The sequence below is a fragment of the Pogona vitticeps genome, chromosome 6 (genome assembly GCF_051106095.1).
Source record: "Pogona vitticeps strain Pit_001003342236 chromosome 6, PviZW2.1, whole genome shotgun sequence".
Taxonomy (NCBI): Eukaryota; Metazoa; Chordata; class Lepidosauria; order Squamata; family Agamidae; genus Pogona; species Pogona vitticeps.
In genome coordinates this window covers 51,456,959-51,484,002 of record NC_135788.1, presented here as the reverse complement: position 1 = coordinate 51,484,002, position 27,044 = coordinate 51,456,959, and the positions used below count along the sequence as shown (strand labels likewise).

The 27,044-nt window shown below is 40.7% G+C and overlaps 3 protein-coding genes and 1 long non-coding RNA gene across 9 annotated transcripts in view; 3 read left to right on the top strand and 1 right to left on the bottom strand.

The window, feature by feature from the left end:
* The first annotated feature begins 327 nt into the window (after positions 1 to 327).
* Positions 328 to 15,563, top strand: LOC110084892 (C-C chemokine receptor type 5). Of its 3 annotated transcripts, none has more exons than XM_020804607.3 (2): positions 328 to 617; positions 12,488 to 15,563. In XM_020804607.3, exon 2 carries the CDS (start codon positions 12,496 to 12,498, stop codon positions 13,561 to 13,563), a length of 1,068 nt encoding a protein of 355 aa, XP_020660266.3. In that variant the 5' UTR covers positions 328 to 617; positions 12,488 to 12,495; the 3' UTR covers positions 13,564 to 15,563. The 3 variants fall into 3 exon arrangements, with proteins under 3 accessions (XP_020660266.3, XP_078233489.1, XP_072859610.2); XM_078377363.1 differs by lacking the exon at positions 328 to 617 and adding an exon at positions 1,270 to 1,625; XM_073003509.2 differs by lacking the exon at positions 328 to 617 and adding an exon at positions 9,798 to 9,990.
* Positions 480 to 19,976, top strand: LOC110084891 (C-C chemokine receptor type 5-like). Its single transcript, XM_020804604.3, has 2 exons — positions 480 to 617; positions 18,098 to 19,976. The coding sequence occupies exon 2, from the start codon at positions 18,106 to 18,108 to the stop codon at positions 19,189 to 19,191; it is 1,086 nt and encodes a 361-aa protein (XP_020660263.3). The 5' UTR covers positions 480 to 617; positions 18,098 to 18,105; the 3' UTR covers positions 19,192 to 19,976.
* A 1,584-nt stretch (positions 19,977 to 21,560) lies between these two features.
* Positions 21,561 to 24,107, bottom strand: LOC140708193 (uncharacterized). Its single transcript, XR_012088375.2, has 2 exons — positions 23,271 to 24,107; positions 21,561 to 21,694 (listed from the first exon to the last, which is right to left on the bottom strand). It is a non-coding gene; the product is annotated as an uncharacterized LOC140708193 (long non-coding RNA).
* Positions 24,108 to 24,129: 22 nt separating this feature from the next.
* TOPBP1 (DNA topoisomerase II binding protein 1) overlaps positions 24,130 to 27,044 on the top strand; it is a 38,997-nt gene continuing 36,082 nt past the window's right edge. For 2 of the 4 annotated variants that reach the window (XM_078377360.1, XM_078377359.1), the window contains exons 1-3: positions 24,493 to 24,781; positions 25,509 to 25,643; positions 26,339 to 26,482. In XM_078377360.1, the coding sequence (XP_078233486.1) occupies positions 24,698 to 24,781; positions 25,509 to 25,643; positions 26,339 to 26,482 (363 nt within the window). In that variant the 5' untranslated portion in view covers positions 24,493 to 24,697. The other 2 variants (XM_078377358.1, XM_078377357.1) reach the window with 2 other exon arrangements.

The following is a 27,044-nucleotide window of genomic DNA, read 5'->3' as shown; positions in this document are numbered from 1 at the left end:
TCTGCATTTGGTCCTAGGTTTCGGCAAAGGTGATTGTGATGATGGTCTTGGAGTGTCTAAGAAGTTTCATGAGCAATGTGGCAAGGGTGAAACCACCAGCAAGGTGCAATCTTTTGATAGCACTATCATGACTCCTCAGAATTAGAAGACTTCAGAGGGAACATATTTCCTATGTGAAAATTGTGTGGTTTCATCAAGATGTAGGGTAGGCAAAATGTGCAAATGAAGATAAAATGTTGCCTGGGGGTTGGTGGGTGGAGGTGTTTTCACAGTGTCAACTCTAGCCAAAGATGGTGCAATAAAGATTACAGAGTAGTAAACTGCTTTGCAGTCTTCAAAATGATCGGCAGAGACATGGAAACAGATTTTTGAAGTGCTAGCTAGCCAAAGGCCTATTTTTAGAAGAAGGAAACTGTTTCTTGATTTGCTATTTGAAAAAGAAGAAACACTTGCCCAATTAGCAATTTGCAGAACTTGAATGAATCTCACTTCACACTTGAAAGGATTACTTTTTCTCGCTTCCCCCACTTTTTTTGTGAAGTCTATTCTGTTTTTTACAACGTGTCTGCTCCAAAGAATCCAGCTTTCAACTTCCTTGGATAAAAATCTGTAAACTGGTAAGTTTATTTAAATTGTGGGTGGTGATGTTGGTGGTGTAGTTTCTTTTTTCGTTTCTATGGATAAACAACAAAGAATTGATATCAATTAGGGATGCTGCAGGAATTTTTAATCCTGTAGATAATCTACCAGGATGATTTTTTAAAAAAAGATGTACAAATTTATATATTTATATTTATATCTTGACTGTCTAGATATAAATTTGTAGATCCTCTAGATTCATGAACCACTGCTCATCTTCTTTAGACGTTCATGTTCTTTGCTAACCCTTAGGAAATCCATATTCCTGCTGGTCTGAAATTCTCGAGTTTCAGATTTTCCAAAAATAGATACACCTTTCACCTCACAGCACTGGGCAGAAATCCTTTTAGGAAGTTAAGAATTTCCCAGATCATTGGTACCAAAAGAGAAGACTCACTCCTTTGTTTTCTATGACTGGCAGTACTAATTTGCAAAATTATCTTTAATTGGCTAGAGATGGTTATTTTTCAAAGTCTGAAGGAAGATATAAAGCCTTGCCTTCAATCAGGCATAAGTGTTCTTATTTGAACTGCAGTTTCTCTTCAGATCACTTTAAAATTCTTGACAAGCAACTAACCACAAATATACCCATCATGTACTGTATATCTGTGAAAATCCACAGACAAAAATAGCAGTAACCTAGGTCCCGGGGGTGGGGGATGGGGGTGGGGAACCAAAAACAAAAGATGCCAGCAGTTCACCTGCCTGTGGATTTGGATTGCCATTTCATATAGAGCTATTTCATATTGTGTCATGTTGTCAAATACAACAGCTGGCCCTACTACTGGGCAAAGTGAAACATCACCTAAAGGCTGCAGGTGTTGAAGGAGCCAGAGACTGCGGCCCCATTTCTCCTTGCAACCCCCTCAGGGGGTTTGCTGCTCCTGCACTGTTGGAAGACTGCATCCTATTAGCAGGAGTGAAATACAACGTATTATTCATTTGGAACATGTCTAATATCAGTTTCTATACATGGAATGGTATGGGTGAGTAGTACGATCTTGGTCTTTGCTTCAGGCAGCAAAATCTCTTCAGCCAGTGCTGTAAAAGACTTCAGTATTCACTAGACTACACATTCCAGGATGCCATGACTCACTGCAGCAGGTGCATATTGAACAAAATATTCTCAATCTGGATTAATACTTCTCTTTCTCTCCATGGTTTAGTGTGCACTAAGAAGGGTAATGACTGGTTTTTTTTAATGCATAGCCTAAACAGGGTTTTAAAAGTCTGAAAGAGTAAGAAGGAAATTATTCTAGGGGTAGCAAAATATCATTCTGCCAGGTGGAAGTGTATTAGAGGGAATCTCATGTGAGTTGTAGAATATGTTAATGGGTGCCACACAGAGAAGATCATTGTAAACGTCTCTGTGGATATTCAGTCAGGAAGGGCAGGCCATTCAATATATCTGGGGTGACTGGTGGATGTTGGCTTCAGTGACCACAAGAGCACTGTTGGCTTTTTCCATGAGAATGGATGCTGTCTGTTTACAATGGGGCTGGCAACTTGTGGCCCTCCAGAAGTCATTGGACTACAGTTCCCATCATGCTTTATCATTTCTTGTGCTGGGTAGGTCTGATGGGAGTTGCATTTTAACATTTGGATTGACATACATTGTCTGCACAGTAGAAAAGCCATCAGGCTGGATGCTAATTGTTAGGAACATGACAAGTTATCTTACACTGAATCAAATCCTTCATCCATCTAGCTCCATGTCTCCAGCTCTGATGGGCAGCAAAGGCTTTCTATGGCTTCAGAGAGAATTATTCCTTGCCCTGACTAGATTTTGCTGGTATTCAAGTACTAACCAGTCTCAATCCAGTTTAGCTGGGTTGGTGTCCAATAGGGTAAGGTGGGTCTTCCATATCCCTGGTGACCCCAGAAATAGACAATCAAGCCTTTTTTTCTTGCATACCTCCATTCTGTGGGTTCTGAGTCACACTTCAGTGTGACAGAACTATGGGATTAAATGTTTTTATAGATTCCTGGAATCCTATAATGTCTGAGGGCATGAACAAAGAACCAGAAGTCCCTCACCATCTCCTTCTTCCAACTATAAAACCACTACATAGTCTTGACTACATACAGAACTGTGTAGGTATCCTTCAGTCTCGAGAGACTATGGTAATATGCTCTGAATAGAGGTCTTGGAACAACATCTAGTGTGGCTGAGAAGGCCAATTCGAGAGTGGAACTGCTCACAAGTTAAAACAACATTCCTAGCACAGCAACTTTTATTCTGGAGAAAAAGCAGCTAGAGAGGCATAATCTAAACTGAGCTTGACCTCTGGACTGTGAGCCCACACCAGTTTTCTGGTTATTCATTGTTCTCCCCTGCAGTTACAGTGGAACTTTGACTTATGCATGTCCCTACTTGCGAATGATTTGAGTTACGAACGGCTCCGTTCGCAAAAAATTGCTTTGACTTGCGAACAGAGCCTCGACTTACGAACCAAAAAAGAAAGAAAGAAAGAAAGAAAGAAAGAAAGAAAGAAAGAAAACCTTTCCTGCCCTTTTATTGACCTACTGTAAGTTCATCTTAGGTAAAAAGAAGAAGAAATATCACCCCCTAGTGGTAGATTACGGATTAACCGGCTTTGCATTAGTTCCTATGAACAGTGCCTCGACATACAAACGAAAAACAGCAGGTACAGATTAAGTGGTTTTCAATGCATTCCTATGGAAAAGTTTGCCTCAACTTATGAACTTTTCGCTGTACAAACACCATTCCAATACAGATTAAGTTCGTAAGTCGAGGCACCACTGTATTTCACTCCACAACTACTGGGGGTTTTGTTGGTTTGTTTGCTTTTTTTAATTTTTAGTAAACAGCACTTAGGGAGAGCCAGAGCAATTTCTTGCCATTCTATGGACTATTTGCCTCAGTCCTTGCAGTGGAACATTGGGAAAGAGAATAGGGTAATTTGAGGCATGCCTGAAATTGAGATGATTTCCCACCTCAAGCCACCTGACCTGGAGCACTTTGTTTAAGGAACATGGTCAGTCCCTTTCCACAAAGAGACACACAGTTATTCCACAAAAGGGTAATTATTTTCAGCCAACTGTAGCTGTTTACCATTATGGCTCTGATCCTGTACAAGTTATACTAGAGAGCACATCCTGTAGAACTCAGTGAGACTTACTTCTGAGTATGTGGGCTTAGGGATGAATTGCATCGGGTGCTTGTTGTTCTTAATGTATGTAACGACTTCTGATGCATATTTCATTATTTGATTTGCATTTGCAGTTTAATTGTTTATGGAAACTGTCTTGTGACGGCTAGAACCTAAAACCTAGTCATTTCATTGCTTTTAAAAACCTAGTCTACAAAAATCTTAATTAAATAAATAAACAAATAAACATTGCAATTATACCCCACACCATGTTTTGAAAACTTCCTGAGAATTTTGCTTTTGTTTCTCCTGAAACATGCAGCACTACCTTTGCTAATGATTGCTATCTCAGAACTTCTCCTTAACTCACTCTGAATAATCAGAAATTTGAGTATAGCAATACTACCCTCCCTATAAGAATTCTCAGAGTAATTTCTTGAAATGGCTAAATATTACACCCACCACTAACAAAATGGAACAGAAGGAGTCACAAAAATGTAACATAGGGTTTTGAGATCCAGATGTCTTGCACTTCAGACAGCTTCTTCCTCTCCTTGGAAGAAAACTTGCAATAACCAATTAAATAAATTATTTGTACCTTTTTCATGATAACAGTTGCTTCACTCTGCCCAGTTGTAGCTCCCCTCTATTTGTTGTTTTGTATTTATCATTGGTAGTGATAAAGTTACTCTTTAGGTGTAATGGGAAATACTGTACCCGTGTTACTTAGGTATAATGTTCTTTCATCTGATTGCTTTCAAAAATATTTTAAAGGGCATTTTAAAAGCCTTTTCAGAGGAATTTTTCAGGTTTTATGCCAGACCTTAAGTTTTGTCTTTTTATAAATATTCTCAAGGTGTAATATCAGAATATTAAGGTAGAATTCCAGAACTAGAAGCTATAACAGCCTATTTCCTCGCGTTATGGGCCTGTTGCTAACGATGATTCAACATGTTAATACAGTAACGTGAAAAACAATGAATTAGGGTGTGACTAGAGAGGGATTTGCAGTTTGGTCTGATTTTGGGCTGGGCTGGTTTGCTCATTTTTCTGGCAACCACATGTTTTTTGGCAAACAGCTTGTCTTTGATCCAGGCCTCCCAGCATCTTTTTGGTTTCCTGTCAGGGGCTACTTTTTTTGTGTGTGCAGGTAGGATTAGTCCATTTTGGTTCAATTGCAGCATGTGTGATTTTTGGGATCGAGCCAAAACAGGTAGCTTAAACTGTCTTCTCAAACTGCTTCATGATCTTGGGACACTGAAACCCTGCTCCAGCTGCCCTGTGGAGGAAGATAGAAACACAAGGCAATGCTGATGTGGTATGTCGCTTAGATATTTTAAAATTGAAATCTTCTTCCTGCTCCCCCATGGTGAAGACAGCAGAGGACAAGGAGAGAGGTGTTTCTTTTCTATTCTGTTCTTGTAAAGCAGTGGTTTCTGACCTTGGGTCTCCAGATGTTCTTGGACTAAAGCTCCCAAAAGCCTTCACCACTAACTGGGCTGTCTGAGATTTCTGGGAGCTGTAGTCCAAGAACATCTGAGGACCAAAGGTTGGGAATCACTGCTTTAAAGGGAGGAACAGGTCAATAGGGTCACTTGAGATGCAGTGTGGTTTAAATACCTCGAAACCACCTGATCTTTGCATATGAATGCAATGATAATCCCAAGTGACACACTGCACTTCCAGGCTGAGATAGTTTGACTGTCCAGTCACACCCTTCCTTGCATAAGTGGAACAACAATGATGATAACAGCAAAATAACTGCTAAGAAGGAAAGGATAAGATATTGATTGATTGATTGATTTATACCACGCCCATTTAGTGAACATGCCACTAGTGGCTGAATAATGGCTGAAATCCTGATATTTGGTATAAGAACATCTGTAACATTCAATTTGTTCCTAGTCAACAAATAAAAAGTTCCTATTTTGATTCTCGGGGGGAGGGCACACACATGCACCAAGCCAACATTTGTGCATGCTCCTAAGAACTGCAGCAGGGATTCTATTTGCTGGCTGGGAAAGAGCAGAATGCTATGGATTTTCCAATGCCAAGCAACAAGTCAATAAGTTCCTTTCAAAATGTAACATTCTGGGTACTGCCCCAGAGCCCCTACTTTTTTGTCCTTAGCCCCACCATTTCCTAAGGAGCATATATTGCATGAGAGAATATGCTGAGCCAGCTGCCTACGTTTGTGAAATACAGTACCTTGAGCTGGAGAATGAGGAGGATCTCATGGACCACATAGAGAAAGACAAACCACAACCTCTCATTCCCTCTTCTTTGTCCTCTTAATTGTTGATCTTGACCACTGCTGTTGGGACACTTCTGATGTAAAATTCACTGCTTCTGGCTCCTGATTGCACCTGGTCCCAGAAAAGCACGTTCCCTAGTGGCAACACACCTAACAACTTATCCAGCAGCAGCAAGAAGCAACTTGAGACCGCAGATGTTTTTTATTGGCTTTAACTGCAAAGTCACAGTGGGAAGTCCTGTGGGATCATTGTTCCAGCAGCAGTGGTGGTCAAGAGTGAAAGATAAATGAAAGGAAGGCAGTGAAGAGGGGACAGCAGCTTCTCTTGCAGTCTGGTGGCCACTGAGGAAGTGGTGTTGGTGCTGGTGTATCCTTTTTATTTGGGCTAGTGGGAGAATGAAGAAAAGACACCCCTGCTTCCTCAGCTCAATTCTTATGGGACTGCTCTTTCTGCTATCAGATCTTGCGAGACACTTACCCTGTGCTTGGGCATGGATTAATCATGCTGGTAGTGAGTAGTGGATTAGCCCAGCTTGCAGATGGGGGTTAGACTAGATGGACTCCACTACAAATGTAAACTGCTGTATTAGGCCTTTCCTTTCCCTAGAGAACCCTGGGAAGTGCAATTCTGGCCATATTGTGCAGAACCACCCTTATAGAGTCAAAGAGAGCAGTGAACTCATCTTCCTTTCCCATCAGGTTTGTCTGCACACACTGAGCCTTCACAGTAAATGATGGGGAAACAGATTTTCTCAGGGATGAACTATTGTGATAAGTAAGTGTGTGTGTGTTTGAAGTTGCTTTGTATATCTGCGCACACAAACACGTATACATACCTCGGTGTATCAGCAGCCCTTCTTTGTGATTATATGGACTACATGATTAAACACCTGCACTACAAAATTTAGCCTTACTGAAAAATCATCCTATTTTGACTGGTATAAAAGCCACAATAACTTAGGTGTGCTTGAGCGTCCTCAACTGTGTTTGAAAACTGGTAGCCAGTCATGTTCATCTGTGTACTCCTTTTTCAAATGTTTTGCTAAGGAGTTCCGCAGGGAACACACAACTATGCAAGCGACAAAGATTATTCTGTTCAAATAACTGCCAGATTATTAATAGATATTTATGCAACCATATCTCTTTTGGTGTATACACAGCAGCAAATTACTACAAGTTAAGCATTCACTTGCTATTACACACTCGTTTACGTGACTGGTATCTGATAGCAAACACCCGTGCTAACTTAGTTTGTGATAATTCACTACTGAAATGCATATTTGTGCAATTAGTGTGCCTAACATAACTAATAGAATTCTGGTCAGTTCCTATCACAGGGTAACGTGTTTTCATTGATATTCTTAAGAGTGCCAGATCAACTCTGTGGGAAACGTTCCTCCACCAGATATTATTTGACTCAAAATGTACCACTAAAGTACTGTTTGAACCAACAGGGGTGGCGGCCCTTCAGATATTTTGTTCTACTACTCTTCTAATCCATTACCATTGGACATGCTGACTGGGACTTTTAAAAAGGAAACTGTCACATTCCTTGTTATGGTTAATATCCAGAAATGAAAGGTGTTGCCCTACCATTAGTCAGTGAGTATCAACTGCCTCAGACAGCAAGTGGCAACTTCCCCTGACCTTTCTCTTCGCTTCTCTTGGTAAGGCAGAGCTGTGTGTGTTTCCACTTCCCCTCCATAGTCAGGACACATGGCCTTAGTAGCAAGCCTGAAGTAAGATGTAGTTGCAAGTCCAGCTTTCTTCTGTGTTTGGAATGGGCAAGGAGCGCCATTTTGTCCTTTGCATTGAGTAGTAGAATTTATTCAGCCAGTGTTACTAGAGGGCACCCATTTTGATCCAGAAAAGAAAAGAAGGTTAAGTCACTTCCCCTGATACTCTTGGTCTGATCAAATGGGAACCTTCTGTCGTAAATAGGGAAATATACTTACACACCACCCGTACTTGCTCATTCAGCTGCATATAGTCTTCTTCAGTCACAGTTTAAGAATGTACACAGAGCTCCTCCAGGTGGCAGGAGAAAAAAAATGCAGCACAGATTCTGCTCCAAGCATCCAATGCTAAACTTAAAAGAAATGTTGAGGAACCAATCCCACTAGTAAAAACACACCCCTGTTTAAATCGAGTTCAGCACATTTTACATCAATTTAAATTTGGGCATTTACATGAGGTACATGGACACACGGAGTAATGTCACAGGGGAGCAGGTTTTTCTACTTCGTTGTCAGAGGTCTGTTTATTTTAAGGCAGATGTGGATTGATTCACTAAGATCAATTCTGCATATGTGAATGCCCCTATCCGTATTATTTTTTTTTAATTCCTGCTATTGGATACAGCGCTAAATCAGTTAACAGGAATTTTAAAAAAATAAAACCATTGTGGCTACTTGCTGGAAAAACTGGCACTGTGCCAAACAGCTGATTCCCAGCCACCAGTCAGCCAAGCCTTGCCTTCCTTCCCTTCCCTTCCCTTTCAGCCCCCCTGCCTTCCTACCTCTCCACTCTGTCCCTCAACTTACTTCCTCTTATCCCCTCCAAATCCTTTCCACCTTCCATTCCTTCAGTCACCTATCTCCCTGCAACTCCCACCCTCACCCTTTGCCTCTTCCCCCCTTTCCCCTGCTCCTCCTCTCTCTTTCTCCCCTCTTTCCCTTTCCACCCCTTTTCCACCCCTTCCCACCTCTTTCCCCCTATATCTCATTCTCCTCCCCCCTCCTAGACAGCATTCTCCCTGCTTGAACAGAGCCACCTGCTCAGAGGTGGTAGCGGCAGCAGTGAGGATGCACCCACCAAGACATAATGTGAGCTTACACCATTTTTTAAAAAGAAATCCGATCCCTCTCCGGATTTATTTTATCAGTGGGATCAGGCTCTCTCAGTGATTGGGTGGCACAGACTGGTGTGAGCTACTTTCCGGCAGTCACACAAAGCATTTTTTTAATCCAGCAGGGCTACCTTTGTGTGACCTGGGCTGGAGTGGTTCCTATAGGGACAGAAGGGTTGCTTTAAAGGAAGCTGCTCCCAGGGAGGAGACCCTTTCCAGCCCAATCAGATGTGATGCTTTCTCACGATCTGATTACCCTCTTAGCCCATTAAAGGAGCACACGTCTGAGCAATACAATTTTTCTGCACTGTCCATGAAGTTGTGGTGCTTAGCTGGAAGAAATGGGATTCCCCCTAAAAGCTTGCAGTTTGATTTTTGTAGTTGTCCAATAAAAAGTATCACCCACTCTTAATTTGTGTTATCCTGGAGACAACACAGCCTTTTCTTTATCTCTCATGGACCAATTTGAATAGATGTTGCCCATTTGTTCAATTGCAAGAGGTCAAACATAGAGCTGAACAAGCAGCATGCAGGTTGCAAATTCACTTACAATATTATTATATTCCTTCTTGAAATTACCATATCCTTCCAGAGTTTTTGTGCAGCATATATCACCCTTGCAGAATAGCAAAGTAAAATATACTGTTAAGCCTCAATGTTTTTCCCTAAAGTATTCATTTTCAAGGTGTGCACATCACCTAGATAACATATTCCCATGTGCACTGTACAAAATTCAAAATGAGAAAATGCTAAAGCTAGACGCTAAATGAGCAAAAGCTCCTACCATTAGACAGATAGGTAAAAGCAGCAACATCAACAGCAGAAAAAGTGAGTGCTGATGCTTTCAAGAGGTCTTTAAACCTACCTTAAAACTACCTTTCAAAACTCACCAAATAGACAGGAGAGTAAATTGGATTTCATCTGGTGTCCATTGATTCTGCAGCTCTGTGCCTCTACAGCAAGATTATGACTTCAGACAGGTATTTCATCCCTGGAAATGTACTGCCTGGCTGCACGCCGTCAGATATGGGACTAAAGTGTTATACGCTGATGCTTCAGCAGGATATTTACACCTTCTGCAGAAAGATGTCCACACTAATTCCTGGCTAAAAGTTTTTCCTACTAAACTGCATTTGGTAGGTTTATCTGTGGATTTTCTCCATGCCTGTGAGCTCAAGGGAGTTAAGTCTATCTTAGAAAAACAGCTTAAGGATATTGATTTTCAGTATTCCATATTAAATGCCCACAAAACCTGCTCACCTTTGCATTTGGGTTTTAACTTTGAATTCCTCCAAAGTGCTAAGTATCTGGAAGATTTGGTCATCCCAAAATCCTGGCAGATCTTTTCAAGACCCAAATTCAACTGCCTTCCATCTGCAGTTTTATCATGGTGCACCATATGAAAATCGATTACATGCCTGTAGTGACAAAGAAATTGTTTTTACAGGGATGACCATATCAGACTCATTAACTCTGTAATGAGAGATTTCCCAAGTAAGACCTTGGATTGCTTTCTAAAATATTTTTGAGTTGATATGAATAATCCCATTAAAATTAGTGACCAGGTTTCTTGTTCTGCACAAAGAACACGTAAGATCATTCTTGCCTCTGTGTTTAATATTTATTGTTTTGCAGTTGTGCCCATCCAATTTTAAACTGTTTTTAATCATTTCTGAATTTTTCAAAAATCTATTTTATTGGGTCTGTGACCAATAAAGATTGAAAATTGATTCTGCAATTCAGAGTCCTCTTGCCAAAATATACTTTGTCTTGTAGAAACTTCCAAACCCCATTCTATTAGAGAACCTTGAGAAAGACTTCTAAATATGGCCATAGACATTGGCTAGATAAATATGAACAAATGTTATCAGGTATGCTCTCAGAGCACATGTGTGCTTTCACAAATGTTCAGAGACACACCCACAAGGGATCTTTGAACTATGGCAGTGGTGTGTTTTGGCATAGATCAGGGCTTAATATATCACATTCACACATAAGGGAAATTTTATTGAACACAAAAGAATTAAAATACAGTATAGCATAGATTCAAAATGAAATATACAACTAGTATGAGGGAATACAGGCTCAAAAGAAGCAAACTTTTGAGTTGCATGACTGCAATTTGCATGACTGAGAGCATTCAAAGGAAGGACCTTTCCCTAAATTACACACACACTTGAAGGGGGGTTAGATTGAGGAGCCAACCATGTATGGAGAAAATACTCAGAGAAGATGGATAAGAGTGGCAAAGATTATCTCTCCTTAATCTGGTTAGACTGTTTTGGGCCAATGGAGTGGTGGAACCCCAGCTAGCAGGATCAGCTGAAGGGTTCCGGCAGAGACACGGCAAGAAAATTCACATAGAAGATTCTCCCCAAACCCCAGCCTTAACTACCTAAATTACCTGAATGACTAATATGGCTGTTGTATGCCTTTTATGATTTTGGCCAGGCTGGCTAGTGATCTTGTGTCCCGCCTTGCCTTGTTGGTTGTCTTTCCACCTGGCCAATCCAGAGATAATGGACATAGAATGATTAGGCATCCTTCAGTCTCGAGAGACTATGGTAACATGCTCTGTATGTAGGACTTAGAACAGCGTCTAGTGTGACTGAGAAGGCCGATTCGAGAGTGACAATCCCTTCCACACTGAAGACAAATACTGCACAATCTGTCCCCTGTCCAGCTCCCGGATTTTGCTGCTTTTGGGACTGCCTCTTTGCCTTGGCCTGCTGGACAAGGGCCTCTTCAAATTGGGAGAGGCCGTGAGGCAACGCCTGCCTCCAGGCTGAACACTCAGATGTCAGGGTTTCCCATCTGTTGAGGTCCATTCCTAAGGCCTTCAGATCCCGCTTGCAGATATCCTTGTATCGCAGCTGTGGTCTCCACCGGGGCGATTTTCCTGCACTAATTCTCCATGCCGGCCACAGAGACTGGCGAAACCTCAGGAAGAACAACCTTCAGAACATGGCCAAAGAGCCCGAAAAACCCACAACAACCTCCAGATAATCTTTTAAGCATAAAAACAAGAGATGGTGAATATATTTCACCTGGCCAGTTCTAAAGGAAAGTTATTCTGTGGGATGAGTCTTTGTCTATGGCCATTCATGTCTTACCTAATGTTGATGGGGGTTGTTTAGATCTATATTGCTGTCATTTCCTCTTTCGGGGTGAAGCTGACCTTTAGACCTGAGGCTAGACCTTGCTTGCCACTGTATTTAACCTATGCTTGCCCTTGACAGAACAAGTATTCATGTTAAAACAATTTATGGCTTTCACATCCATGTCTTAGAAAAAGTGAGAGTCTGCAGGGGTGTTGTCCAAAGTTGGCCAGTTTGGTAACAGGAACTGATCCTATGCCAAGCTTAAGGTTTTATTATGTTTTAATTACATTATCTACCATCTATAGACTGAAGTTCTGTAAAGTTTCAGGAGTTACATGGGTGGCTGAACTAAGTAAATTCTGAATAAATAAAGCAATTGCATATCTTTATCTCTCCAGGATTTAGCATTTATGATTACTGGCATGCAGAAAGGAGCATTTCTTTATACCTATGTTAGTTGTACACATATATATGTTATCACTCCCTCCCATCCTGTGCCTTTTTTGTAAATAAGTATCTTCTCCAATCACAGGCAACAAGATGAACATTTCTGCAAATTATGATTATATGAGCACCACAGAATTTTATTACGATGATACAGCAACACCGTGTCCAGGTGTCACTGTCCAAGAATTTGCTTCCCGTGTTCTGCCACCACTTTACTCTTTCGTGTTCATATTTGGCCTCCTGGGAAATGCACTGGTTGTGCTGATCATCATCAGGTACAAGAAGCTCAAGAGCATGACCGATATCTACTTGCTAAACCTAGCCATCTCCGATTTGCTCTTTATAGCCTTACTCCCTTTCTGGGCTTATTATGCTGCACATGAGTGGGTATTTGGAAATGCACTGTGCAAAATTTTATCTGGACTCTACCTCACAGGCTTCTACAGTGGAAACTTCTTCATCATCCTTTTGACCATTGACCGGTACCTAGCAATAGTCCATGCAGTGTTTGCCTTAAAGGCCAGGACTGTGGTCTATGGCATTGTCACCAGTTTCATCACATGGGGTGTTGCAATTTTAGCCTCTGTGCCGGGTCTTGTCTTTCACAAATTACAAAGAGAAAATGATCGCTGGACATGCACGCCTCACTTTCCACTTGATACTCAAATCCAATGGAACCAGTTCATGACCCTGAAAATGAACCTCATAGGCCTCATCTTTCCAATGATTGTGATGACCGTTTGCTATTCACAGATCATAAACACCCTGATGAGATGCAGGAACGAGAAGAAGAACAAAGCGGTCAGACTTATTTTTATCATCATGATTGTTTATTTCATCTTCTGGGCCCCATACAACATTGTTCTTCTGCTCCAGACCTTTCAGATCTCATTCTCCCTCAACACTTGCGATGGCATTAGTAATCTGGGTATTGCAGTACAGGTGACAGAAACATTAGCGATGGCCCACTGTTGCATCAATCCTGTGATCTACGCTTTAGCCGGCGAGAAGTTCCGAAAGTATACTTGCAGCTTTTTCCAAAAGCACGTTGCTCTCTGTCTCTCAAACTACTGCCGGTTTTTGTACTCTGAGCCGCTGGAACGTGCCAGTTCCACCTACTCTCATTCTACTGGGGAGCAAGACATTTCAGCGGTGTTGTGACAGATGTCCAGAGAAAAAGGGAAAATAACCTTTACAGATGCTCCTCCTCAGACATTTCTTCATACTGGACTCTTATGAGGTTATAAAAGGTCACACATTTATGACAACATGCAGCTTTTATGCTAAAAACTAAGTTTTAGCTTGGATGGATTTTTACTTTGTTTCTATCAGTTGCCAGGCTGTGTGACATACCAGTGTCACATACAATGAAGCTGGTATGATAATTAATATCATCAGGCGTTTAGGAAACAACAGAGAAAAAGAAACACTTGTTCAAGCAAGTCATATGTCTTATATTTTGTAGACTTGGAAAGTATTATTTAATGCAGGACAACAGTTTGTCAAACTTTATCCAAAGCAAATGGTGCTGTAAGACGTGTCTTTGTATTTTCTGCAATATACTAATCTGACTATCCTCTGGAAATTGTAAAAATTAGTTTTCTTAGATATATTAAAATTCCTCAGAAAGGTGAGCAATAAGTTCCTTCTAAATATAATGAATGTCCTCTCGCCATACTTTGTCAGCCAGCAAAGCATTTGTCGGCTGAGTCCTGTATTAAGTCATAATGCTGGTAAGAGAGTGGACAGATTGGTGCCATTCACACAACTACCCACCCCATTCACAGACTTGCCACACACAGCATCTCATCCACAGACACATTGATATACACCAATATTCACGCATATATACTCACCCCTCCCCTACTCATGCATATTCAGACACTCCTCACAAAGTTATACTCAACTACTCCATTAACAGAAGCAAAAATATAGATACACCCACACACCATTCCCACTCACATTTACTTTCCACACACATAAACACAAACAACAATCCTGTTTACAAAGACATGCAGACATTACCGCACCCCTTGCTGCTCTCTCTGGATCCCTTGCAGATCTTTAACTCTCCTGTTCTCCTCATCCCATTTTCTCTCTACTCTTTTCTTAGTTCCAGAATTCTTCCCTGCTACATGAGATCTGGGTTCCAGAACCTCCCCATGGCACTTACTCAGTTCTCACATCCAGATTTGCTGCCCTCTCACATTTATACATTTGCCCTCTGTTGTCTGGGTTCGCACCTCCTGCAGCAGCTCCTCCTCCTCTTCCCTCTTCAGGAGGACAAAATGACCATAATTCCTTGAATATGCCTAGATTTTTTAATGTGATTGTTCAAGACTGTTTACTGTCCCACCCGTTTTGGCTTTGGCTTGGCCATGGCTTGAGATCTTGGGCAAAAGTGGTATCAGCTTGTACTGTATATGGCAGCCATGCAGAAGTGTTTTGATACATGTCCTTTCTGGTGCCAGTTCTCCCACTCCTGTGACTGCACCCTGCATGATGCTTAATTTTTTTTTAATGAGAGAATGGAGCTTTCTGCAGTTCAGAGATCTTCCCCTCTTCCAATGCACCATGGAAGAGAGATTGGTTACCTGATGTTGGGGGCTTTGCTTCATGCTGTGCTTGCCACAGACAACAGGATGCCGGTCTCTGGTGTTGGGAATTGGATGGAGGCTAGAAAGGAGAGGGAATTTCTGCCTTCGCTGGTCTCTTGGAGTAAAATGTAGAAATGCCAGGATAAAGACATATGCTGCATCCTGGCCAAAGCTTGCTGAGCCCTTTATCAGTGGAAACTCTGAGATGTGAAGTTCTGGAGTACAATTCAAATATGAAAGCTCAATGGCTCAATCTTATCTTGAATTCACCCCTCATCTAGAAAAGCAAACATATTTATCTGGAAAGTGATTTGGGTTGGGTGGGAGGAATATGGAGATTCTGTATGTGTTCAGTGATTCAACGACAGTAAAAGTTGGAGTGATTCTGAGGTCTGTTGGCTTGGTTTTAAAAACATATAAAATGTAACTGACAGTTTGTGTACAGCGGTTTCAAGCATTATGATAAAAAACCACATGCAAAGTAAAAAATTGGTATTCCCCCTTGTGTGTGTTGTGTGCCAGCAGTTGAAAGTAAATAAAATGATCACTTGGTTTTTGTTCAAATTATTGAAGAACTTTTACTGTTTAAAACATGTGTAGAATGGAATAAACTCAGTCAGTGCTTTCACATTAAGGACTGCTCAGTGGTTTAGGTCTCTGACTGCAAAGCCATAGTTTGAGAGTTTGATTCCCCACCGTGCCTCCTTGATAGGGATAGTCTTGATGGTCTGTAGGGTCACTGCACCGCATGGGAATTGGGAAATCAAGCTCCTTCCCTCTTTTTTTCTTGGTGGGAACTAGAAGTCACCTCCTCACCTTTCCCCCCTTTGGTTTACACATGTATCTCAGTCTGCAATTTCATCCAAAATCCAGCATGACCTCTACAATGAGGAGCTAGATGTTTGCAGGGTGAAAAGAGATGTGTTCTCTATTCTATTTACATATGTGTGTATAGGTGTCTGGGTAGTAATTATTCTCAGAGAGAAGTGGAGACTTTTGATCTGCGATGTTATTGGCAGAGCATGGTGACCTAATGCTGAGCTTCTTACTATGGAATAATCACTCTGGAAACTATAGTAAGGACAAAAATGAAAAAAGAATGACTATTTCTAAAAGAAATGCATTTAGGATAGTACAAAAGGAAAACAGGATATCTCTCTTATTTATGAACACTTAGTGTGATGTACTGGATAGAGTGACAGACAAGGAGGGCTGGGTTTGAATCCCTGCTCAGCTATGTAAACTCACCAGAGAGGGAGTGGAACTGATAAAATAATAATAATTGTGAGCTGGCAAGTCAATTCTGACTTATGGCGACCCTTTTCAGGATTTTCTAGAGAGTACTCAGAAGTGGCTTACCATTCTGTTCTTCTGGGGGCATCCTGAGACAGTGCAGCTTGCCCAAGGCCACAGAAGCTGTCTCTTCTGGAATGTACAGTGAGAATCACATTCCCAACCTCTGGCTCCTCAGTCAGAAACTTAACTCACTCAACTATCCAGCCAGCTAAAACCACTCCTTAAATGCCTCATTTCTCTTGAAAGCCCTGTTAGGTTCAGTGTAAGTCAGTTTCAAGTTGATGGCACATAACAGCAAACTGGTTTATATAATTGATTTCCATGTCTGCAGATCTGGAGAAGGGTGAAGGGACAAATTAAAAAAGGAATAGCCTCAGAGTAGTAATCTGAACACAGACTGCAAAAAAGAGGAAAAAACACACCCAAATTATTTTCTTACTGTTGTATACCTACTGATTCAGATCACTTCTTCTATGGGCTGGTGCCCGTCTTCATCTAGCACTTTGCTCCTTTATCTTCCTGGGCAGGACGCTGGAAGTTGAGGAATATGGTGTAGTGAAAAATGTTCTGGGCTCAACGTTCTGCAGAACTCTCTGTCTGGTTGGAACATAAGGGTACTGTTCATATTTAGAAACACTCTCTTTTGGAGCATTTTTCATAGAACAGACTTAGCTGGTGTACATTAGAAAGATGTGGCAGGAAGAGTGATTGCAGTTCAAAGCAGTGGGCAGGGATTATAGGTAAAGAGGAAAGAAACAAAAGTTTTAAAACCTGTATGGGGCTGTATGGGGAACCAATCCATCACAATTCACTAGCAACAATATCTCAAACAAGGAATTCTCCAACATTCTATCCTCTCCGAGGCACTGAGAGCTGAAAATGATACCGACTAATCACAAAACAGTAGTGGAATCAATCTCAGAAAGGGAGATGGTGGAGGCAGGATTTGGCATTATCATCTGGAAACAACTTTTAGAATGTTATATTGATATCTGGTCCTCCAAACCAAACAAATCTTTCCTGCACTGCGAAGGTTCACATTAAACAATTATGTTAGGATGGACAATAGAATTTGCTCCCACCCATGTGTCACTACTGCAGTTTATATTTCTTGCTTTCCCTTTTCTAATAGCAGAAATGTTAGAATAATAATAAATGTTTTATTACGGTCATTGACCAGCAAAAGTAAGCAACATTATTTAAATTAGAAAACATAAAATCAATCTAAAAGCACTAAAACATCTATATACATATATATAACTACTGTACATTCATACATCTTATCATCTTATTAGATATCTCCTGCCTCGCTATCATAGGCCTTGCCTATGGTCTATTGTAGCTTGCATAGAATGACAGAATTGTTACTTAGAAGCTCATAGAGCTCATATGACCATTAAGGCCTCTACATGTATACACTAATTTACAGATATTATAGCTGCGCTTTGGGTGGCACCATTCCTTCACAGATTTTTATTGCAGCAGCATAGAGTTTAGCTACTTTTGTCAAAATACCTGAATTTTGGTTTAGCCCAGTATATCTGCCAGAATATCACCCTTTCAGCAAGAACAGTGTGTAATGTACCTCTGATCGTCCAGGAAATGCCCTTATGTAAGGGTTAACAAGGACTTCTTGAATGCCAGAAATATTAGAAAAGAGAAAGCAAGAGAAAATTATTAGAGAAAAATGAAGATGTTCTCCTACATGTGGAAATCAGAATTGCATTATTGTGTTTGCAAGATTGTACATTGTCTTTTCTTTTTTCCTTTTCTACATGTAAAATGTGACTCTTCAATCACAGGAAGTAAGATGGACACTTCTACAAGCACAACAGAGGCAGCAAATGCAACATATTATATTTCAGACCACACTGATTATGATTATGGATCAGCCCCATGTGAAAGTATCGCTGTCCAAGAATTTGCTTCCTGTGTTCTGCCACCACTTTACTCTTTCGTGTTTGTGTTTGGTCTACTGGGAAATGCACTGGTTGTGCTGATCCTTATCAAGTACAAGAAGCTCAAGAGCATGACCGATATCTACTTGCTAAACCTAGCCATCTCCGATTTGCTCTTTATAGCCTTACTCCCTTTCTGGGCTTATTATGCTGCACATGAGTGGGTATTTGGAAATGCACTGTGCAAAATTTTATCTGGACTCTTCTTCACTGGCTTCTACAGTGGAAACTTCTTCATCATCCTTTTGACCATTGACCGGTACCTAGCAATAGTCCATGCAGTGTTTGCCTTAAAGGCCAGGACTGTGGTCTATGGCATTCTCACCAGTTTCATCACATGGGGTGTTGCAATTTTAGCCTCTGTGCCGGGTCTTGTCTTTCACAAATTACAAAGAGAAAATGATCGCTGGACATGCACACCTCACTTTCCACTTGATACTCAAATCCAATGGAACCAGTTCATGACCCTGAAAATGAACCTCGTAGGCCTCATCTTTCCAATGATTGTGATGACCGTTTGCTATTCACAGATCATAAACACCCTGATGAGATGCAGGAACGAGAAGAAGAACAAAGCGGTCAGACTTATTTTTATCATCATGATTGTTTATTTCATCTTCTGGGCCCCATACAACATTGTTCTTCTGCTCCAGACCTTTCAGATCTCATTCTCCCTCAACACTTGCGATGGCATTAGTAATCTGGGTATTGCAGTACAGGTGACAGAGACATTAGCGATGGCCCACTGTTGCATCAATCCTGTGATCTACGCTTTAGCCGGCGAGAAGTTCCGAAAGTATACTTGCAGCTTTTTCCAAAAGCACGTTGCTTTCTATCTCTCAAACTACTGCCGGTTTTTGTACTCTGAGCCGCTGGAACGTGCCAGTTCCACCTACTCTCATTCTACTGGGGAGCAAGACATTTCAGCGGTGTTGTGACGGCTGTCCAGAGAAAAAAGGAAAATGACCTTTACAGATACCCCTCCTCAGACATTTCTTCATATTGTGGTCTAGGGTGGCTGCAAAATGTCAAGCCTTTATGATAATTGAAAAATTTTATGTTAAATACTAAGATTTTTGCTTGCTTCTGTCCATTCCAAGAACGCATGGTAGACCATGTCAGGGCTCTTACAAGTAGTAAAGGAAAATGATTGTTCAAGCAAGTTATATATATTACTGTCCATAGGGTCTGAGATATATTTACATAAATGGTTTAAAAGAAATATGTCAGTGTACTGTGGTACAAATGGTGACACAAGAGTTTTGTTGCTTTTGCTACAAAGGTTATTAAGACTATTCCTATGAAAACTGCCCAAGTACTGTACTGCTCTTCTAAGTGTTACCATATGTTACAAATTCTCACTGTGCTGAGTAATACGTTGCCAGTGCTTTTCCCCCTTTTTATAAGCATAATGAGTATTCTATCCTCAGATCCCCTAACCTAGTTAAGTGTTTTCTATTGAATCATAGATGAACCTATAATTTTGGCAGCTGAATGGATTTATTATACTAATTTAAATTGCCATAAAAATTTTAATTGAAATCAAATCTATCATAGATACTACATTTATATATTTTCTAAATAGTGATGTAAGTTTGCAAACTATAGAAAGAGCATTATGGTTTTATTTACACAGCAGGACCTTACATTTATTTGTTACACTTTACATTTCTTGCTACCTTTCTCTATTTTACCTATTTAATCAAAATAAAATATTCTCTTATATATGGACTTTTTAATGAGCAACTGCCATGATAGCTGTCTGTGCTCTGTGAAATAGGAATCTGTACACTGGGAATTTTGTTTTCTCTTTGTTTCATTGTTATTCCTCCTCTCTTGGTCCAAACACACCCTGTGGGGAAAAAAACAAGTTTCAAGCAAAAGCAAAATCCCGATTATTGATAGGTTGAAGTAAATTCTGATAATTGGTGGGCACAAGGATAGATCCAGAAAATTTATATTGGTGGGTCCAAGAAATTCTTCTGGGGAGAACTGCTTTTTTTAGATATGCATATACAGAGACCACTGCGACAATAAACTTGTGTGTATGTTTACATATACTTTGTATTGAAAACTATACAAAGCAGCAGAAAAGTTCCAGAATTGGAACCTTTACATCATGAATGCAGAGTAGTGCTATTTATATAACACAAAGAGCCATGATGAAGTCCCGAAGACATAAAGTAAAGCAGGCCTGTTAAGAATGTCATAGTGTATAAATTCTGGCATTGCAGCAGCTATCATCAACACAATCACCTTCACAAATGACTTGTAGGAAAGTGGCCTCTATATCCTGGGATGATTTTAAAGGCAGGTTGAAAAAGCTGTAGAAATTATAACTGTTTTTTATAACTCCATTTTACATTCCACATGATTTGAATTCTAAGCTACACAATGGTAACTTTTTTGTTTGCTTTTGTTGCATCTTAAGAACAGTGTTTGGAAAAGTTACTTTTCTGGACTATAACTTTGGTTGGCCCAAAATTCTGGTTAAATAGTGTCCGATAAGAAATTTTTTTCAAGTTGACTTTCTACTCTTTTCCCGCATATATTAATAAATCATCTGCAGTACTAAACAACACTATCTAGACATAACTGAGTGCCATCAAGTCCATTATGATTTATGGTGACCCATTTCAGAAATTTCTAGGTAAAGAGTACAGTGGACCCTCGACTTTCAGACGGCTCGACTTACAGACTTTTCGAGTTACAGACTTCTCTGGCCGCAAAATTTAGGTTTCAACTTGCAGCCAGAGAATTGACCTACAGACCAGAAAAAAACCAAATTGGAACAAAAATGGAACAAAAACAGCTGGTTACGGGATTAATAGGTTTTCAATGCATTGTAGGTCAATGGAGACTCGACCTACACACTTTTCGACCTGCAGCCATTGTTCCAATATGGATTAATTCCGTAAGTAGAGGGTCCACTGTACTCAGAAGTGGTTTACCAATTCCTTCTTCTGGGAATACCCTGGAATAGTGCAGCTTGACTAGGGTCGCTCAAATTGGCTCTTCTGATATGCACAGTGAGGAACTGAACTCCCAACCTCTGGCTCCTCAGCTAGATACTCAACACACTGAGCTATCTAAACCTAGGAAACCATGCATCACTAAAGGTGTCAGGATTGGCTTGTCAGAAATCCAGCTATAAAACCGTGTACTATACATGTACATACATTATTAATTTGTTAACTAATATTCCATGTCACTCTTCATTCTAAAACCCCCAAAGTGGTTTACAATAATGTATATTAAAACCCAGAAAGTATGGTAAAATCAAATGAAACAACCAAAAGACAGTGACCAAACTATAACATATTTTATTAAAATCAGACACACAGAGCACAGGCATCCTTCAGTCTCGAGAGACTATGGTAACATGCTCTGAATCAAGGAGTGTCCTCTCCAGAGCATGAAGCCTGGGTAAAGGCAGCCCATCTAGGAGAAGGAAAATCAGACAGTAAAATCACATTAAAATTACAAATTATCTGAATTTCCACTTTGTCATGTATGAATTCCTGAAAAGATTTTGTCTATAACTAAAAGGATTATGTGCCCTATAACTAATCACATAATGAGAAAGCTTACTTCTTTATAATATGATATAACCTAAGGGGTGGAAGTATATACTGTTATACATACAAATCACCATAGCTTCCTCCCAATATATTATGACCTATATCTTGTGGATTAAATCCTTGTTCTCATAATAGCAGCCTACCTTCACTACACCTGTGCTCTCAGAAACAAGTTTTGCTGGTTTCCTTCCAGTGCAGAAAAAAAAAAACCACCTACTTTACAATGATCATACAGGGTAATGGAAATAAAACACAAGACTTCCCTCTATGTACATTTTACTTGTCATATGAATGAACATTTTGGCATGATACAAAATAGCCAGTTCCCATTATTCTAATATGTTGGGCTGTCATATTCAGAAAATCCCCAGAAAACATCTGTTTGGCACAGTAACAGCCATGGTGGTTGAAGATTTTGGGAGCTGTAGGGCAAAAAATTGTTATTTACCCAAGTTCTATCTAACAGGAAAATGCATAATAAAATGACAAGTGTATATATGTAGATGGCGTCCCCGTGTACTGAATTTTTAAGGATGTCCTTGTGTAGCAAGGTTAGCCCAAGACGTTCTGCTACCTCATGCAAAGGACAAGTGTTGTTTGTTGACATACAGAAGCTGCTGGATTGACAACTGAATCTTACTTGAACTCTGAGAATGTGACATTATTCTGCAGCACACCTGAAAAAGCAAGCAAATTTAGGACCCCCCCCCCCCAGGAAGACTATATGGCGTATACACCACTCCATCATCCTACAGAGAGATATTGCTGAAAAATTCAAGTCTGGAGGACCTCACTGCTGCACTCACTGGCTGAAGCACAATTTATTCTGCCTAATGGCAAGGCCAGCCAGAGTGTGTATTGTACTTACATTTCTGTAACTCAGTCAATAACCACAAGGCAGTGTGATGACTTGCTGGCACAAATGGACCAGAAAAAACATGGTGGGCCTGATTAATTCCAAAAAAAAGGAAAAGAATTTTGGTTGTTGTAGGTTTTTCTGGCTGTTTGGTTGTGTTCTGAAGGTTTTTCTTCCTAACAGTTCGCCAATCTCTGTGGCTGGCATCTTCAGAGAACAAGAGTTAGAACTCTGTGTTCTGAGTTCAAATCCCTGTCCTCTGAAGATGCCGGCCACAGAGACTGGTGAAACGTTAGGAAGAAAAACCTTCAGAACATGGCCAAACAGCCCGAAAAACCTACAACAACCTTCAGATCCCAGATGTGAAAGCCTTCGAAAATACATTAGAAAGATTTTTTTTAAAGATTATGATTACAAAGACCAAAAAGTCTTTGTGTTTTATCATTTATTTTTCAAAATACTGTACAAAGAGTAATACATTCATATTACATAAAGTGCAAGCATTATCAAGCTAGTTACCACATTTATCCTAACATCATATCAGTTAGGTGTAAATATGCACAAAGTCTTTCCACTATACCTTGGAAGCATCTCTTCATGAGGCAAGATGTTGGAAAAGTTAAGTAGGGTAGGGTATGTCTTGATATTTAGATCCTTTTAGTCTACCGGCATCCACCAACTGGCCAAGGAAAGAGGTAGGCTACAGAAGAAAGCTCATCAGAGAATATAGCTGAGTTAGATTTTACCGGAGCCGCCTATAGACTTACAGGGAACTGGCAATTTACACACTTTTGATCCTCTCAATTTAAAATAATCCTTTAAGCCCTCACCATCAATTCACCCGTGGCTCCATCCTCTCTAACTTGTGGAAATCAGAGAGCCATTCGGCAGTCTTTATATGATGAAGGGTGGAAATAATTTTAGATACCAGACTAAGTAAAGGGCATCAGTGTCTCCAAATTATGGCAAAATCCATCTTGCCAGGAACTTCTGGACTTTAAATTCCTCACACTGGAACGCGCCTGACGAAGTGGTCCTGATCCACGAAAGCTCGCATATTGTATGATTTCTTTTTATCGGTCTATAAAACCTTCGCCTATTCTTCTTGCATTTGTACTGTATTTTGAATTGATCACACGGCTCCCTTTTATTTCAATCCTGTGTACCTCCCCTCTCTCTTCCACCAAATTCAGCTGTTTCTCAGGAGACTCCGTTCAGGCGAGCAGGCACAAACCACCGTGCACAGCGGTACAAGGACGCCTTTAGGAATCAGGCGCACCCCGACTCAAATGCGCCATAAACCCCTGCAAAACAGCCCCGCTCTTTCTGCCTTTCCAGCATACTTCCGTTACGCTCTTACACGAGCACCTCCCCTTCCGCCCGAATAAAACAGACCACGGAAGCGAAATTAAAACGGGCCATCTCCGGCCGCCCATCCTCGCCGCCTTTTGCTTCTCGTCGGCAGCGGCTCCTTTAAGAAAGGCTGTGGCGGCTTTTCGAGTCCTCGGACGGCGGCCAGGAAGGAGGAGGAAAAGCTTGCAGCCACTGGCGCATGCGCACTTTCCCGGTCCGGCTTTCCCGCCAGCTTTCGGCAAACCGGGGCTTCTTGCTCGGACTGCGAGGGCACCGGCGGGCATTTTGAGGGCGGGCGGAGTGGGTAAGAGAAAGAGGGGGGCACGGCGCGGCGGCTCTGCGGCGCTCGGCTCGCAACGGCTTGGTAGCTGAGGTGACTCCGCCCCCAGCCGTCTGTGGGAGATTGTCATCTGGCCCGCGAAGGGGGGGAATAGAGAGAAGGCAAGGGAGCTTTTGGCTTACAAGTCCCATCAGCAAGAAGTGGAGGTTGGGAGTTGTAGTGCGAAACATCTGGAGGCCCAGACATGCCTCCACCCCTGGGTAGGGGCATGGTGGCTCCCTCTCCCTTTAGTTCCCCCATCCCTGTGTTGTTAATACATTTTTCTTTCATCTATATACTGTTACACCAGTCTTCCTGATTTCTTCATTAGCTGGATGATGAGGAATAGCAAGGAGCCATATTTTGTGAAGTTTGTGAAGTCTGCAGGAGACTCTGATTTTTTCCTTCAAGCTCTTGAGGTGAGTTTATACCATATTCAGATGGTGCAGTGTGAGTGCAATGCACCTACCGAACATAATGTGCCTGAGCCCCGTTGAGACCTGTCGAATGGTCAGGGTTTGTAACAGTGGAGGCTTGCATCCCTCTATCCTTCCCTACACCACCACCACATCTGGTTTTTGACTGTCACGCCAATACGTATACACGAATGGACCGGAAATGATTCTCACAGTTACGATCCAGAGACCAAGAGTGAGCCTGCAATGGCCAGAAAGATGGAAAATGCTGGAGGCAGCATGGAATTGGGTTGAAAGGGGGGAACCTCTGGCCCGCTATTGATAATTTACTTCAAATACTGTATTTTACTCCATCTTTCTCGTTAAAATGACCCAAGGCAGCTTACATAATTAAAAAACAGTATTTAAAGTTAGCAATAGTCCTTGAGATAGCTTTGACCCAATCCACTACCTACACTTGGAATAGTTCTGCTGAGGTACATGGAATGTAATACCGTTTTTTCACTTTTCTTTTTTATAATTTGAATTGAATGTAGGGAACTAAAGTTTTATGTACTAAGTTTGAATTTTTCCTTCCAATCACTGTTGGTGATGCATTCAGAGGTGGCTCATTTTAAAGTGAGACATGTTCCCATGTTCAATTCACAAGCTGTTCTTGAATACATGAGAAGAACCAGTTCTTGCAAACGTAGGGGATACTTAAATTGCATTTCTTCTTTGTATTTTGCAGTCCATTAAAGAATTTCAGTCAGAAGAATATCTCCAGATACTTGAAAGTGAAGTTGTCCTAAAAATACAAGAGAACGACAAATCCCTTTATATTTGTGATCAGTTCAGCGGGGCTGTTTTTAATCATCTTCAAAAGGTTTCTGTTTTATTTTTGAATTGACTGTGCTAATGATTAAGTTTTCATCAACAGCATTCCCATATATTGATAAACAGTATTTCTGACAGTAAACTTTCTGAAAAAAACCTGCGTATATATACTGCCCCACAGTGCTTAAAGCACTCTCTGGGTGGTTTACAAGTTAATTATGCAGGCTACACATTGCCCCCCCCCCAAGTGAGCTGGGTACTCATTTTACCGACCTCGGAAGGATAGAAGGCTGAGTTAACCTTGAGCCAGCTACCTGGGATTGAACCCCGGGTCATGAGCACAGTTTTAGCTGTAGTACAGCAGCTTAAACACTCTGCTATGAAGCTCCTAATAATGAAATCATGGAAATCAGTTCTGGTCACCAATATATCTGTTTATTGGTCACCAATATATCTGTAAATGTTATGGAACAAAGAAGATGATGAATTATAACTGCTTTCTAGCTCTTTTTTCCAGCTTTTCAGAGAGAACAGGCCTATATGAACATTTATATATATTTGTATGTCAATTAAGTGTAAGAAGAAGTACAGTAGTTCCTTGTTATACTGTGTGAATGCTGCGTAGAGAAATAGATACTATGTGTTAATCTTTTTACAGCTGGCTGTATTAATTTTGTTATTGTTGGTTTGGAAAAGATGGAGAAGAAACTACCTTGTTGACCTTTTTGCTTTATTTTATTTCAGCTTGGTTGTAGAATTGTTGGACCACAAGTAGTTATTTACTGTATGCAGAACCAGCGATGTGTCCCAAGGGCTGACTATCCAGTATTTAATATGTCAATGGCTGATGTGACAGTATCTTGTACAAGTCTCCAGAAGGAAACTAGGGTAATGCATTCAGTGGTTGTGTGATGCTATTTCCTAGATGTATTTTATAGGTTGCCTCTGGCTTCTTTGTTGAAAAACACTTGTGATAAACAGGAATACAAAGTCAATTTCAAAATGCTACTGAAACAGCAATTAAATAGATGTACTGCCTGTAAAATCCAGTATTTAAGATCAGAAGGATGGAATCTCTTCTTTAAGGCAAATCCACTGTATCTCAAACATCTTTGATGAATGTCTCATATCTTAGATATAATTTCTAAATTAATGCCTATATTAGATTTTAGAAATCTACTGAAAATCTCTAGCATGATGCTACAACTTTTTAAAAGGCGTGTGTTATATTGCCCTATTCTTAATCACTTAGGAGTGTTTTAGTAATTGTGTAAGCTAATGTTTCTCAGTTACAGAAGCAGAGATTTAATGGTACTTGTTCTCTATTGTGGCAGGGAGAGATGCAATTCATCTTCAATTGTCTGAAATGATATTCTAAGATAATCATGTTGGTTCCTTACACTTCTTTATCCTTAGGCCAAATTACCCATTTTGAGTTTATCCTTCTGTT

Bases quoted from the DNA above. Each gene is read 5' to 3' on its own strand.
- LOC110084891 (XM_020804604.3), top strand. From the start codon at position 18,106: ATGGACACTTCTACAAGCACAACAGAGGCAGCAAATGCAACATATTAT.
- LOC110084892 (XM_078377363.1), top strand. From the start codon at position 1,589: ATGTCTAATATCAGTTTCTATACATGGAATGGTATGG. The intron at 1,626-12,487 runs GTGAGTAGTACG...CTCCAATCACAG, and splicing joins CTATACATGGAATGGTATGG to GCAACAAGATGAACATTTCT.